Raw genomic sequence first — 14,658 nt, 5'->3', positions numbered from 1 at the left:
AACTGACACTCATATGAGCACTTGATCTAAATCATGCTCTTGCCCAACAGTGAACAGGCAGGTGGGCAGCCAGCCCATACCGTGTGAATCTGAATTCATTCCCCAGGGCTGTATATGACTTAAAGGCTGTATCTACAGGCAGCGTGCGGGTCATCACAGATAAGCTGTGTGAATTCTCTCAGATCTCTCGCTAGGAGTCTGAACAAGCTATTTTAATATGCAAGTAGGGCTCACCAGAGGACCCCTGTCCTCCCCAGATTCTGGCTGCTCTGGTGAAATCCATTAACCCCATTTTAATGATTTACTCAATTGTTAAATTCAATTAGCTAGGGTCCCGTTTTGCTGGAAGGTAGCTAGACGGATTCCCCATTTAAAAAAAGCCATAGGCTAACAGAACACAATTGGCAAATTTTAGGCACAGCTGTCCTCTTACTTAGAACAGCATAAACCTCTTCACCCTTAGCAATCTGGGTTTAAACCACAACACTGAATAGAGACTGCACTGGTTGAAGTGGCAGACTCTATTAAAGTGACACTGAATCAGGGTACACAGATCACCCCAATCCTGTTGGATCTATCAGCAGCATTTGATACTGTTCCCCAACACCCTCCTGTTACAGCATCGAATGGACATTGGTGTGGTGGGCGCTGCTCTGGTGTGGTTCTGCTCATTTCTGGAGAATCCCAGCCAAGCAGGTAGACCAGCCTCATGTTCCTCAGTGCCAGAAACACTTAAATGCAGCGTGCCACAGGGCTCAGCTTTGAGATCTACTCTCATCAAAATCTATATGGCTCCTGTAGCTTCATAAGTGGGATCCTTTGGGGTCTATATTATATCTTATGCTGATGATACTCAGCTACTTCTTTCAATGGAAAATGATACCACAGAGTCCTGCCTTTAAAAACTGTTTGGCTGCTGTTTTAAGCAATGGGGACCAGCAATCTTCAGTGTAACCCTGGAAAAACAGAAATCATGATCTTTGAGTCTCCTGCACCAGATTGGGATCAGGAATGATGACAGGAGTAAGCTGACATTAGTGCAGGTACACTCTGAGGAGTAGCTGTTGCGTTTTATAAATTGTTGAGTGATTCAGAGGAGCACCTATCCATCTTACATCACAAGGTGCATGTGTTGCTGTCCGAAGGTGCCATTAAGAGTTCTTAGATGCGAAAATAGTGACTGGATGTTACTCCAGCTATTTCCTCATGCAGAAGAAGGATGGAGGCATTTGTCAAATTCTAGATCTGGGCCCCTCTAGATTTCCTGGGCAAGTACAACTTTTAAATACTCACACAAGCCCAGGTTCTGTCTGCCCTGGATACCGGTGACTGGTTGATAGCCCTGGACCTGCAGCACGCATTTGTTCACAAACTCATTCTGCATTCCCACTGTTGTTACCTGCAGCTAAGGGTTAGTCAGGAGCATTTTCAGTTTACCGTGCTCCCCTTTGGCCTTACCAGCGTCCCTGGGGTGTTCTCCAGAGTGATGGCGGTGGTTGCTGCTTGTCTTTGGAGGTTGGTGATACCAGTTTTCGCCTACCTGGAGGACTGGCTGTTGAATGCGGGCTCTCAACAGTCAATCGTAGGCCACCTCCAGATGACGGCAAACCTTCTGACATTGTTTGGGTTCTCCGTAAAGTAGCTAAAATCACAGCTAGCTCCTTCTCAAAAAATGTCTTTTATAGGAGCTGTCTTAAACATGGTACTGTTTAGGTATTTTCCTGCTCTGCCACGAGTCCAGGACATTCAGGCTATGCCCCTGATCTTTCGACACTGGGCCTGGATCTCATTGAGAACTACTATGAGATTTGTTGGCATCATGATTCATGCTTTTCCACTTTTCTCACTGGCATATGCTGCAGACTCTTCAATGGGATCTGAAGTTTCATTGGGCCCAGCACCAGGGAAATCTGTCAGATGTCATTCAAGTTTTAGAGGAGACTGGACCTGAGCTGCAGTGGTGCTTGCGTGACAACAACCTAATGATCAGCAAACCAGGTTCTGTTCTACTACTGGCACTTGCTCAGGATCCCTACTTCTCAGGTCAGCAGAAAGTACAGAGGCTCGACCATTCGTACTTTTACTGAACTTTGAGAGCCTAGGGCCAGATGTGCAAATTACTGGTCATAAAGAACTGGTTCCAAATTGAGACCAGTAAGGAATTTTACAAATTGAATATAATAATAGGTAGGTTCTTCAAATTCCAGTTTTGAGTAGGTTGTAATCTGACTTTATGTACATTAACCCCTTTGCTGCCAGGCCTTTTCCCCCTCCTGTGCCAGGCCTTTTTTTGCCTATTTGGGGCAGTTCGCGCTTAGGCCCTCATAACTTTTTGTCCACATAAGCTAACCAAGCCAAATTTGCGTCCTTTTTTTCCAACATCCTAGGGATTCTAGAGGTACCCAGACTTTGTGGGTTCCCTTGAAGGAGGCCAAGAAATTGGCCAAAATACAGTGAAAATTTCGTTTTTTAAAAAAAAAATTGGAAAAAGTGGCTGCAGAAGAAGGCTTGTGGATTTCCCCCTGAAAATGTCATCAACAAAGGGTTTGCAGTGCTAAACGCAGCAGCTTCCTAGCTTTCAGGAACAGGCAGACTTGAATCAGAAAACCCAATTTTTCAACACAATTTTGGCATTTTACTGGGGCATACCCCATTTTTGCAATTTTTTGTGCTTTCAGCCTCCTTCCAGTCAGTGACAGGAATGGGCATGAAACCAATGCTGGATCCCAGAAAACCTAACCATTTCTGAAAAGTAGACAAAATTCTGAATTCAGCAAGGGGTCATTTGTGTAGATCCTACAAGGGTTTCCTACAGAAAATAACAGCTGAAAAAGAAAAATATTGAAATTGAGGTGAAAAAAACATCAATTTTTCTCTACGTTTTACTCTGTAACTTTTCCCTGCAATGTCAGATTATGGAAAGCAATATACTGTTACGTCTGCTGGACTCCTCTGGTTGCGGGGATATATAGGGCTTGTAGGTTCATCAAGAACCCGAGGAACCCAGAGCCAATAAATGAGCTGCACCCTGCAGTGCATTTTCATTCTATACCGGGTATACAGCAATTCATTTGCTGAAATATAAAGAGTAAAAAATTGCTATCAAGAAAACCTTTGCATTTCTAAAAAGGGCACAAGATAAGGTGCTGAGGAGCAGTGGTTATTTGCACATCTCTGAATTCCGGGGTGACCATACTAGTATGTGAATTATAGGGAATTTCTCAAATAGATGTCTTTTTTACACACTCTCCTATATTTGGAAGGAAAAAATGTAGAGAAAGACAAGGGGCAATAGCACTTGTTTTGCTAATCTATGTTCCCCCAAGTCTCCCGATAAAAATGATACCTCACTTGTGTGGGTAGGCCTAGCGCCCGCCACAGGAAACGCCCCAAAACGCAACGTGGACACATCCCATTTATTTGAAAGAAAACAGAGGTGTTTTTTGCGAAGTGTCTACCTGTAGATTTTGGCCTCTAGCTCAGCTGGCACCTAGGGAAACCTACCAAACCTGTGCATTTCTGAAAACTACAGACCTAGGGGAATCCAAGGAGGGGTGACTTGCGGGGCTCGGACCAGGTTCTGTTACCCAGAATCCTTTGCAAACTTCAAAATTTGGCTAAAAAAACACATGTTCCTCACATTTCTGTGGCAGAAAGTTCTGGAATCTGAGAGGAGCCACAAATTTCCTTCCACCCAGCGTTCCCCCAAGTCTCCCGATAAAAATGATACCTCACTTGTGTGGGTAGGCCTAGCGCCGGCGACAGGAAACACCCCAAAGCGCAACGTGGACACATCCAAAATTTTGGAAGAAAACAGAGGTGTTTTTTGCGAAGTGCCTACCTGTAGATTTTGGCCTCTAGCTCAGCCGGCACCTAGGGAAACCTACCAAACCTGTGCATTTCTGAAAACTACAGACCTAGGGGAATCCAAGGAGGGGTGACTTGCGGGGCTCGGACCAGGTTCTGTTACCCAGAATCCTTTGCAAACCTCAAAATTTGGCTAAAAAAACACATGTTCCTCACATTTCTGTGGCAGAAAGTTCTGGAATCTCAGAGGAGCCACAAATTTCCTTCCACTTAGCGTTCCCCCAAGTCTCCCGATAAAAATGATACCTCACTTGCGTGGGTAGGCCTAGCGCCCGCGACAGGAAACACCCCAAAGCGCAACGTGGACACATCAAAAATTTTGGAAGAAAACAGAGGTGTTTTTTGCGAAGTGCCTACCTGTAGATTTTGGCCTCTAGCTCAGCCGGCACCTAGGGAAACCTACCAAACCTGTGCATTTCTGAAAACTAGAGACCTAGGGGAATCCAAGATGGGGTGACTTGCGGGGCTCGGACCAGGTTCTGTTACCCAGAATCCTTTGCAAACCTCAAAATTTGGCTAAAAAAACACATGTTCCTCACATTTCTGTGGCAGAAAGTTCTGGAATCTGAGAGGAGCCACAAATTTCCTTCCACCCAGCATTCCCCTAAGTCTCTCGATAAAAATGGTACCTCACTTCTGTGGGTAGGCCTAGCGCCCACGAAAGGAAATGGCCCAAAACACAACGTGGACAGAACATATTTTTTCACAGAAAACTGAGGTGTTTTTTGCAAAGTGCCTACCTGTGGAGTTTGGCCTCTAGCTCAGCCGGCCCCGGGAGGGGGGGGGGGGGGGGGGGGCAGAAATGCCCTAAAATAAATTTGACCCCCCCCAAGCCCCCCCTGCCCCTGCCCGGGAACAACCCCTGCCTACGGGGTCGCTCCCCCTGCATGACATTGGCGCCAAAAAACAAATCCCAGGTGCCTAGTGGTTTCTGCCCCCTTGGGGGCAGATTGACCTAAAATCGGCCAATCTGCCCCCAAGGGGGGCAGAAATGGCCTAAATACAATTTGCCCCCCAGGGGAGCGACCCTTGCCTGATGGGTCGCTCCCCATCTCGAAAAAAACAAACAAACAAAAAAAAAAACACAACAAAAAAATTTGCCCTGGTGCCCTGAGGGTTCTGCCCCCCCCTGGGGGCAGTTCGGCCTAATAATAGGCCGAACTGCCCCCAGGGGGGGGCAGAAATGGCCTAAAATAAATTTGCCCCCCCCAGCCCCCACCCCCGCCCCCGGGAGCGACCCTTGCCTACGGGGTCGCTCCCCCTGCGTGACATTGGCGCCAAAAAACAAATCCCAGGCGTCTAGTGGTTTCTGCCCCCTTGGGGGCAGATTGACCTAAAATCGGCCAATCTGCCCCCAGGGGGGCAGAAATGGCCTAAATACAATTTGCCCCCCAGGGGGGCGACCCTTGCCTGATGGGTCGCTCCCCATCTTGAAAAAAACAAACAAACAAAAAAAAAAACACAACAAAAAAATTTGCCCTGGTGCCCTGAGGGTTCTGCCCCCCCCTGGGGGCAGTTCGGCCTAATAATAGGCCGAACTGCCCCCAGGGGGGGGCAGAAATGGCCTAAAATAAATTTGCCCCCCCCAGCCCCCACCCCCGCCCCCGGGAGCGACCCTTGCCTACGGGGTCGCTCCCCCTGCGTGACATTGGCGCCAAAAAACAAATCCCAGGCGTCTAGTGGTTTCTGCCCCCTTGGGGGCAGATTGACCTAAAATCGGCCAATCTGCCCCCAGGGGGGCAGAAATGGCCTAAATACAATTTGCCCCCCAGGGGGGCGACCCTTGCCTGATGGGTCGCTCCCCATCTCGAAAAAAACAAACAAACAAAAAAAAAACATAACAAAAAATTTGCCCTGGTGCCCTGAGGGTTCTGCCCCCCCCCTGGGGGCAGTTCGGCCTAATAATAGGCCGAACTGCCCCCAGGGGGGGGCAGAAATGGCCTAAAATAAATTTGCCCCCCCCAGCCCCCACCCCCGCCCCCGGGAGCGACCCTTGCCTACGGGGTCGCTCCCCCTGCGTGACATTGGCGCCAAAAAAAAAATCCCAGGCGTCTAGTGGTTTCTGCCCCCTTGGGGGCAGATTGACCTAAAATCGGCCAATCTGCCCCCAGGGGGGCAGAAATGGCCTAAATACAATTTGCCCCCCAGGGGAGCGACCATTGCCTGATGGGTCGCTCCCCATCTCTAAAAAAAGAAAGAACAAAAAAAAATAAAACACAAAAAAAAAAATTGCCCTGGCGCCTAGAGGTTTTTGCCCCCCCTGGGGGCAGATCGGCCTAATAATAGGCCGATCAGCCCCCAGGGGGGGCAGAAATGGCCTAAAATAAATTTGCCCCCCCCCAGACCCCTCCCCCCCCCCCGGGAGCGACCCTTGCCTACGGGGTCGCTCCCCCTGCGTGACATTGGCGCCAAAAAACAAATCCCAGGCGCCTAGTGGTTTCTGCCCCCTTGGGGGCAGATTGACCTAAAATCAGCCAATCTGCCCCCAGGGGGGCAGAAATGGCCTAAATACAATTTGCCCCCCAGGGGAGCGACCCTTGCCTGATGGGTCGCTCCCCATCTCGAAAAAAACAAACAAACAAAAAAAAAATAATAATAATAATTTGCCCTGAGGGTTCTGCCCCCCCCCCCCCCCTCCCTGGGGGCAGTTCGGCCTAATAATAGGCCGAACTGTCCCCAGGGGGGGCAGAAATGGCCTAAAATAAATTTGCCCAGCCCCCACCCCCGCCCCCGGGAGCGACCCTTGCCTACGGGGTCGCTCCCCCTGCGTGACATTGGCGCCAAAAAACAAATCCCAGGCGCCTAGTGGTTTCTGCCCCCTTGGGGGCAGATTGACCTAAAATCGGCCAATCTGCCCCCAGGGGGGCAGAAATGGCCTAAATACAATTTGTTCCCCAGGGGGGCGACCCTTGCCTGATGGGTCGCTCCCCATCTCGAAAAAAACAAACAAACAAAAAAAACAAAAAATTTGCCCTGGTGCCCTGAGGGTTCTGCCCCCCCCGGGGGCAGTTCGGCCTAATAATAGGCCGAACTGCCCCCAGGGGGGGGCAGAAATGGCCTAAAATAAATTGCCCTCCCCCCCAGGGAGCGACCCTTGCCTAAGGGGTCACTCCCTTTGCGTGAAATTCATGTAAAGAAAAAACTCCCTGGTGTCTAGTGGTTTCTACCCCCCTTGGGGGCAGATTGGCCTCATCAAAATAGGCCAATCTGCCCCCAAGGGGGGCAGAAATGGCCAAAATATAATTTTCCCCCAAGGGGAGCGACCCTTGCCTAAGGGGTTGCTCCCCACCCAAAAAAAAAGAAATGAAACATAAAAAATAAAAAAAAATAAAAAATGGTCCCTGGTGCCTAGAGGTTTCTGCTCCCGAGGGGGCAGAAAAGGCCTTCTCAAAAAAATGCCCCCCCTGGGAGCGACCCTTGCCCAAGGGGTCGCTCCCTTTTGTCAGTTTCAATTAAAAAAAAAAAAATCCCTGGTGTCTAGTGGGGTTTCAAAAGCCGGATTGCAAGCAATCCGGCTTTTGAAACCCTCGGAGGGACTTCAAAGGGAAGCGCGCCCCCAAGTTCCCCTGTGCCATGGACGAGATGATCTCGTCCAAGGCACAGGGGAACTGTAGCCTTGGACGAGATCATCTCGTCCAAGGCACAGAACCGGTTAACGAGGTAGGCTGCAAACTGATGCTCACTCCGAATGGTGGCCATCAAGATTTGTGTTTTAAAGCATTGATACATATCAGGAGTCATTATTTGAAAAGGATGCCCACAACACCCCCTTCCAAATACTATATTGAGTCAGTGTCCGATTTCAGGCTTTGGTAAACGTTTACAGACTACTAAAATGGTATTAATACTTTAAAAAAGCATTTTTGCTGTCACAGACTCCTAATTGGATTGTTTTCAACAATACAAATCCTTTGTACCTCAGGTCCCAATTTCTTAAGAAGCATATACACGGACTTAACAGAAACAAATATTGCTGTTGTATGCTGTCAGGAAAGACTAAACTAATGATCAGTACAAGAACTAAACGGCTTTTTGTTTGTCTAAACATTTTGCCTGGCCTTCCAAGATGGTGTCAACTTTCATGGGACATCTAATGGTCCCAGAAAGCCTTGTTCACTCAGCTATTGTCATCTTTAATAGGCCATTGGATCTCTTATCTTTACAGAATTAAGCACTTTAGTGGCACTTTGTGGGGCTCCTCCATTTACATCCTCACATTAAGGAACCTGTACAACAAAGGTATCACGCTTTAGTTCTTTGTACTTTAGTGCACAAACATGTGGTATCTTGTAAAATTGTCCTTTCACCCTAGAAAACAGCCTTCTTGGCAACAAAGAATAGTGAGCGTTAAGCTCCGACTTCAAAAGTTACATATGTAGTTTTCCCTAAAGACAAAGGGCCTCATTATGAGTGGTGATGCTGGGACCGCCAGACTCGCGATGACGGTCGGACTGCCGCCAGAGCAGCGGCCCGGCCTCCATATTATGACCCTGGCGGAGCTGCCACGGTCCGACCGCTGGCTTGCAAGCAGTGCTGCCCTGGGGATTGAATCCCCTCTCTGCAGGCCTTTGCATGGCAGTTCCACCGCCATGCAAAGCCTGGCGGAGACTGGAAGCACGGACAGCTCTGTCGTGCTTTTCACTGCCCGAATTAAAGGCAGTGAAAATCGCAACGGGTGCTGTCGCACCTGACGCACAGCAACATTGCCGCTGGCTCGATTACAAATCAGTGTCAATGTTGTGGTGAGTTTTCCGCTGGGCCAGCGGGCGTAAACGCTGTTTCCGCCTGCTGTCCCAGCAGAAAACTCATAATAGGGCTGGAGGGTGGAAAACCGGAGTGGCGGTTTTCTGTCCTAAAGAGTTTGATGGGTGGCCTTAGCCGCCCACCAAACTCAAAATGAGGCCCAAAGTGTTACTGAGGAATGACGTATTGACCAGGAACTAGTTAATGTGGTCCCGCAACTAAACGTAGCGATATCCCATCCAATGTATTACCAGTATCATATGCTACAACGTAATACAGCAGATGGAATATCTTTCATGTTTCTGACAGAGTATCCCATGCAACAAACTCCAAGTAAGGCCCTTCGTCTTTTATGTTCTTGTTGGAAAGAAAGAACACCTTTAGTAAATTGGACTATCTTTTCAACACTTGTGGTGGTTTTACCCTACGAAGCAAAGTGCCTAATATCACCTTTTCTAGGTGAATAATGTTGTACATATCCAAACCTGTGACACAAGAGGGGTCCAGTCTCATCCAAGACTTCATAATCATTCTACCAGTGCAAATTGGAGCCTTAGTGATATCTATTGCTGACATTTTTGTGGCAGCTACTTTGATACCCCACATTATTTTTGCTATGAAAACTCCCTCTATGCATCTTTGTAAAAGATACACCCGTTGCCTAGTAAGGTCTGAACAGCCTCTTTGGCATATATGGTGTCTCCCTCAAAATATGTTTTGGGCTGCCAACCCAGGTTGCAACCAGTGGAAATGAGAGACAGCAGGAGCAAGAAGGGAATGTTTGCTCTTGGTGAACTTGTAAAAACAAAATTAAGTGATAGCTCCTTTTGGAGGAGCTTTTCCGATCCTGCCAGTGGTGAATGTGTTCTCGAACAAATTTGAAGGAGTAAGAGCAATAACCCAGAGTAGCAGAGGTAGTATGAATGTAATTTTTTTAAACCTGAATCCTCACTGATGGAGCCTCTTATCAGAATTTAAGTTGCTCAGCTTAATAATTTGTTGTGCAATGTTTATACTTTTTCAATGTCTGTAATGCCCCTTTGTCCATATAGAGATACAGTTAAACATATGTTCAGGCTATGACAGCAATAGAACACATTCTTAAAAACAATTGAATCACTACTGAAGTGTTAAATTTTGTAGGGTAACTACACTGTTTTATCAAGAGGCAAAACTGAAGGAATGTCCCACAATCAGTAACAATTTAAAATTAAATAAAAGAGATGTTCATTTGCTTGCTAATCAAAATGCTGAGCTAATGTGATTTCGGAATAGGTTAATTTCCATTGTAGTGTCTACACTAAACATGCAACTAGGTCTGGAGAGATCAAAGTATGGGGAGCCCTCTCCCAAGTTCTCCTGATGTTTAGCCTTGCCTGGGGTACCCTGGGTTTCTAGCTGAGGCTCTCCTGGTGTGTTGCCCTTTCCAGGGTGCTTTTGGTGTGTAGCCTTACACGCTCTTGAAGCCTTATCTGGGATCCTTCTGGTGTATCACTCTTCAAGAGATTCCTGTTTTTTTATCCTATATGAGAGATTCCTAGTGTGTAGCCCTTCCACATTTTCACCTGGTGTATTGGAATCTCTCTAGCTTCCCTTTCACTATTGCTTCCACTTTCTTGTACAGTTTCTTTCTCCATTTCTCAGTCTCCTTTTCTTCCTCTTTAGGTGAAAGATGATACCCATTCACTGGGTTCCCTGTCGCTGCCTCTTTCAGATATTCTAAAGGTGGAGGGTCTGACACTGGATCACTGGGTCCACTTAGAGAATTCAAGCCCCGAGAGCCAGGTTCTGCTGAGAGCCCAGCTTAAGGTGAGTAACCAGTACTTTGGTCTTGATCAGAGTCTTTTAATTGCAAAGCTTTTAAATAATAACTTTATGAAACCTGAAATTGGATGATATTGCCTTTACTATTGTGGTTCCCATCCAATCCCAGCGTTAGAAATGTAGTGTAATTGTTTGTCTTTATACCTCACATTGTTTCCCCCTTGCTCTTTCGCTAGATCTTCCTTTTTTCGTATGCTGTAATGATGGTACTCTTGCATGGCCCTTTGTGGGGGTATTTCATCCGACTCAAGAGAAATCCCTACACCCACACCTACACTACGGACCATTAGCACCAACTAGGCTGATGCTTTTTGGCACCTAAGTCTATCTCACAAGCCTGCATGGCATGATAAAGCCTTAATCTGTAACCTGTTCCACTGGCGCTTGCTGAGTATTGCCTGCCTCTCTGTAGCTGCATCCTCTGTCTAGTCTCCCTTACTCCCTTAAGGGTGGCTAAGAGATGCATTACACATGAAAACACTGGACATCATCTTTAAATAAAAAAAGGCCCTTCAGAATTGAGAGGGGCCTGGCAGCAGGCATAACACCTTGTTTGGCAAGTGCTATGGGCAGCAGTCTCATGTTTCCTCTGTATTATAGAATCTGTTCTCTTCAGGTCTGCTTCATAATTTTGCAGCATGATTTTGAGGTAGGCATCACCTCTCAGAAATACATTTTGTCCATCCCTTTCAAAAAAACTATTCTGAATGGCAAGGTTATGCACAGAAATTCAATCTATGACAGACACCAAGTAGAACAGTTATCCATAAGTAACATGTTTCGTCTCCAGTATTGGATCTCTCATAAATTCACATGCTTGAATCATCCCCGTTGTTGAAGTGGGTGGCCCACGGTACATGAAAATAGCATGATAGAGAAACTTTACATAGAAAACAATGCCAAAGTGTATTCACTTTACAGCTTATCTGCTTCGTTAGAAAAGACCCAATGTCCAGCCAATCAGGCAACACCCTCTAAAACCCACAGCACCCTCTAGAACCCTCAGCACACTCGACCCCTCAGCACAGAAGCTCCAGTCTCTCAGATTTTCTACCACATGTCGTGTGAAGGGAGTTTCCCTGAACTCTGCTCAGCTTTCCTTACTTCAGCTTCTAAAAAAGCATCAAGATGTCAGATACATAAAATAAAGGGATTCTTCGGATCCTGCAAGACCTGGGGGAGGAAGAGGTAACATGGGGATGATCCTCATAAAAGCTGCCTTTACTGCCTCCATCCCGACCACAAGCCCAAAGATTGTAAGCTATGCAGAACTTTCTCTACCAAGACCCTGGGAGATACAGAAGCGAGACTTCTTTTGTGGTTACAAACATCTCACCATTATGGACTATCAGACAGTGAGAAAAAAAGGAGAAATCCACTAAATTCTCCTCAACAACGTCCTCGTCCTTCTCCAACTCTATCTGTGAGGCTTTTATCACAGACTTCCATACCATTGACAAGAATTTAACCGTTGATGATGCTGTCGACAATGATGGTAGCAACTATGTCATCGACGAGGCCTTCTGCAGTGGGTACGACGATAACAACTGCTGTCGACACTAACATACCATTGACAAATATTTCTGCGTCGACGAAGACCACACCATCGACGAAGACGGCTCCATTGTCGACAGTTACTTGTCGGCGAGACCATAGATGACAAGACGACTGTTGACGGCACCATCATCAAGGGCAACGTCTCGTTGACAACACCATCATCGTCTTCATTTTTGGCTGCGATTGCAGCATCATCGAAGATGATGCTTCCTCTGTCAACGTCTTCCATTCCCTTGTCGACAACAACGTTGGCTGCACCATCAGAATATGTAAAGGTCACCAAAACCTTTCTAAGACCACAAGACACATCTCCAAGTAAAGTCTTGCCATACCCTCCAAGTACTCTATTTGATCTAGAAGACTCTAATGATGATGGTCCGTTTGGCCCAGCTCATAGCCCTTCTGAGCTACAGGTCAAATACCAAGACGATGATTATGAGGAGGGAGATGATTCCTATTATGTGGAATATTATACACCTCAACCTACACATAGGTATCCTCCTTACCACACCTGTGAAGAACACCCAAGGGATGAGCTGCAACAACCATCACAGTTATTCCGAGATCTGCAGGCTATGTAGCAAGACTACCGCAAGCGTTTACCTGACGCATCGGACACTACACCACCACCTCCTCCACCTCCAATTCCAGAAACACCAAGGCCTCTTCTGCCACTATTTACACCAAGAATGACACCATCATCGACAATAGCAGCACCACCTAGGGATGACCTGTGGTCATCTGATGATGATAGATAAGAGGGCGAATTACAAGACACCCATCTGCCTCCCGATGAATGGAATGAATATCTTCTCCCAACGCCTTCTCCTTTACTGCCACATCCCTCAGATTCCCCTCCTGAAGACATCGGGGGGTTCCACAATTTGATGGAGTGATCAGCAACAAAATTTGACTTGCCCATCACCATAAAGCATTCTGAATGCTTCTTATACGACTTCGAGGAACAAGCCAGGAACTCTATTCGGGCCATACCAATAATAGACCACATCTGGGAAGAGGGCCTTAAACTTGTGAAGACTCCAGCAACCGTGGCCGCGGTCGTGCTGAGAATGGATAAAAGATACAAGGCCCCTGAAGATTCCTCTGCCTGTCTCACAGGACACCCTAAAGCTCACTTTGTTGTTTCACAAGCAGAGCAGAGGGGATGCAAAAATCCTTCTTTTCCAGTCACCACTCCACCAGACAAGGAGGGCAGGCGCTTAGATAACATCAGCAAGCATTTCTCCAGCATCTCTGCCATAACGATTCAAGCGCCAAATTCATTAGGCATCCTAGGTTGCCACGACAGACAAATGTGGTCAGGCATGGGTTCCCTGCTAGACCTGATTCCAGAGGACAGAAAATCGGAAGCACTCAAGATATTACAGGAAGGGGAGTGCACATCCTCAGAAATGATAGATTGTGCAATAGATGTTGCCTCCACTGGTATCCGGCAGCTGGCAGGCGCTGCTGTCTTGCACAGGGATGGCTAAATGCAATGTCGTTTAGACCTGAAGTGCAATCCAAGTTACTTGGCATGCCATATGATGGAGAGAGACTTTTCGGAAAACATATTGACGATGCCTTACTCGCCATCAAAACTGACACAGACACTGCCAAGTCCTTGGGCACCCTACACTTTCGCAGGTTCCCCTTTCGAGGAACTCGAGACAGAGGTCTTTCCTCATTCAGAGGCAACTACCATCACTTTATCAGCCCCACCTCAAACCTTCATACCAGCAACAGCCACACCGTGCCCCACCATCAGTGGCCTACAACAAGCAGGCAGGAAAGAGAAGACACCCCTCTCATTCCAGAGACACTGTCCGCAAATAAAAATTCCAGTCCGGTGCCAGCTGCTACCAAATCTCAGACAGTGACCTCAAGGATTTCCAAGCATCTTTTACAATGGCGGGAAATAACAACAGACACATGGATATTAGACGTGATAACTCATGATCATACGCTGGAATTTACTCATAAACCACCAAACATGCCACCAAAAGGGACACTCCCACCTCATCTTCACCTGTTACAAAAAGATGCCCAAGTTCTGATAACAAAAGTAGCGATAGAGGTAGTACCATCCAACCATAGTACCATCCAACCATAGAGGCCCGGGTTTCTGTTCTCGTTTTTTTCCTAATAAAAAAAAAAAAAACAGGAGAATGGAGGCTCATTTTGGACCTAAGAAAGCTCAAACAATACCTCAAAAAGCAATCATTCCACATGGTCGCTCTCATGGACATCCTGCATCTCCTAAACCATGGGGATTTTATGACCACTCTCGACCTACTGGATGCATATTTCCACATTCCCGAACACCTGAAACATCACAAATTTCTCTGTTTCACCATAGCTGGCACCCATTACCAATTCAAGGTCCTCCCATTTGGCCTCAAATCAGTGCCATGCATTTTCACAAAGTGCCTAGCCCCAGGAGCAGCAACCCTCAGAACAAGCGGTCTCAAAATATTCCCATATCTACTCGATTGGTTGCTAAAAGCACAGCCACCTGCTCTAGCAGCCAAAGCCACAAGAGATTGTACAATTCTGTTCCACAACTTGGGGCTAATTTTAAACCTACAGAAATCAAATACTGCCCCTCAACAAGAGATAACCTTTCTAGGATCTATCCTGAATACAAAACAAGGCAAGGCTTTTCTC

At 47.0% G+C, this 14,658-nt stretch overlaps 1 protein-coding gene across 3 annotated transcripts in view; it reads left to right on the top strand.

The window, feature by feature from the left end:
- ESYT1 (extended synaptotagmin 1) overlaps window positions 1–14,658 on the top strand; it is a 420,895-nt gene that overhangs the window by 256,627 nt on the left and 149,610 nt on the right. For all 3 annotated transcript variants that reach the window (XM_069230578.1, XM_069230579.1, XM_069230580.1), the window contains exon 25: window positions 10,276–10,419. In XM_069230578.1, the coding sequence (XP_069086679.1) occupies window positions 10,276–10,419 (144 nt within the window). The remainder of the gene's footprint in view (window positions 1–10,275; window positions 10,420–14,658) is intronic.

Source organism: Pleurodeles waltl, chromosome 4_2, assembly GCF_031143425.1.
Source record: "Pleurodeles waltl isolate 20211129_DDA chromosome 4_2, aPleWal1.hap1.20221129, whole genome shotgun sequence".
In the NCBI taxonomy this organism is placed as follows: Eukaryota; Metazoa; Chordata; class Amphibia; order Caudata; family Salamandridae; genus Pleurodeles; species Pleurodeles waltl.
Note: the sequence above shows the minus strand (reverse complement) of the source record. Positions and strands in the feature narration are given on the sequence as shown.